General features: G+C 53.7%; 1 protein-coding gene across 1 annotated transcript; it reads right to left on the reverse strand.

The window, feature by feature from the left end:
* Nucleotides 1-226: 226 nt before the first annotated feature.
* Nucleotides 227-1,156, reverse strand: LOC128854497 (olfactory receptor 14A16-like). The gene has a single exon (XM_054088059.1). It carries the CDS (start codon nt 1,154-1,156, stop codon nt 227-229), a length of 930 nt encoding a protein of 309 aa, XP_053944034.1.
* Nucleotides 1,157-1,369: the final 213 nt, after the last annotated feature.

Consider the following 1,369-nt stretch of genomic DNA (forward strand, 5'->3'; position numbering starts at 1 on the left):
TAAGGCACCGCACCTGGGAGATGCCCTTTTGTTGAAGAGCTGAGTTTGGGGAGGTCACATCTGGTACAGTGTTGTGCCATGGTCAGACACAACTGGATAAAACCTCAAGACAAGTAACACCAGCCCAGAAGATGATCTCTGAGTGGGATTATCACAAGGGCAAAGAACAGACTCTAGCCTGAGATAAACTCTGGGAAAGGAGCAGAGAAGGGGAGGCAGGTTATTATCAGTGAAACCACGTGCATTGGGGCAGTTGGCATAAGGTAGCTCTAAGCTCCTGGTTCCTCAAGCTGTAGATGAGGGGGTTCACTGCTGGAGGCACCACCGTGTACAGAACTGAAACCACCAGGTCCAGGGTTGGGGAGGAGATGGAGTGGGGCTTCAGGTGTGTAAATATGTCAGTACTGAGAAACAGGGAAACCACGGTCAGGTGAGGGAGGCACGTGGAAAGGGCTTTGTGGCGTCCCTCCTCAGAGGGGATCCTCAGCACGGCCCTGAAGATCTGCACATAGGACACCACAATGAAAACAAAACAGCCAAATGCTACTAAGCAACTGACCACAAGAAGCCCTGCTTCCCTCAGGTAGGAGTGTGAGCAGGAGAGCTTAAGGATCTGGGGGATTTCACAGAAGAACTGATGCACAGCATTGCCCTGGCAGAGGGGCAGGGAGAAAGTATTGGCCGTGTGCAGCAGAGCATAGAGGAAACAACTGCCCCAGGCAGCTGCTGCCATGTGGACACAAGCTCTGCTGTCCAGGAGGGTCCCGTAGTGCAGGGGTTTGCAGATGGCAACATAGCGGTCGTAGGACATGATGGTGAGAAGAGAATACTCTGCTGTAATGAGAAAGACATACAGGAAGACTTGGGCAACACATCCTCCATAGGAAATGGCCTTGGTGTCCCAGAAGGAATTGGCCATGGATTTGGGGACAATGGTGGAGATGGAGCCCAGGTCAAGGAGGGAGAGGTTGAGGAGGAAGAAGTACATGGGAGTGTGGAGGTGGTGGTCGCAGGTGATGGTGGTGATGATGAGGCTGTTGCCCAGGAGGGCAGCCAGGTAGATGCCCAGGAAGAGCCAGAAGTGCAAGAGCTGCAGCTCCCGTGTGTCTGTGAATGCCAGGAGGAGGAACTGTGTGATGGAGCTGCTGTTGGACATCTGCTGCCTCTGGGCATGGGGCACTGTCACAGGAGGAAAAGACAGTGAGAAGTTAGGCAAGAATTTCCTGAACAAAATCACAGCCATTTCTCATTCCCCTCCCCTGATGCACACATCCTCTCCCTTCTCTCACAGCCCTTCCTTCAGCTGGAGCCCTGCTTGGAGCTGGTCAAATGTGCCGGGAGGAGCAGGGCCTCTGCCCTCTGGCTGCAA

Source organism: Cuculus canorus, chromosome 25, assembly GCF_017976375.1.
Source record: "Cuculus canorus isolate bCucCan1 chromosome 25, bCucCan1.pri, whole genome shotgun sequence".
Taxonomy (NCBI): Eukaryota; Metazoa; Chordata; class Aves; order Cuculiformes; family Cuculidae; genus Cuculus; species Cuculus canorus.

Excerpts from the sequence above, each read along its gene's own strand:
- LOC128854497 (XM_054088059.1), bottom strand. The coding sequence starts at position 1,156 with ATGTCCAACAGCAGCTCCATCACACAGTTCCTCCTCCTGGCATTCACA.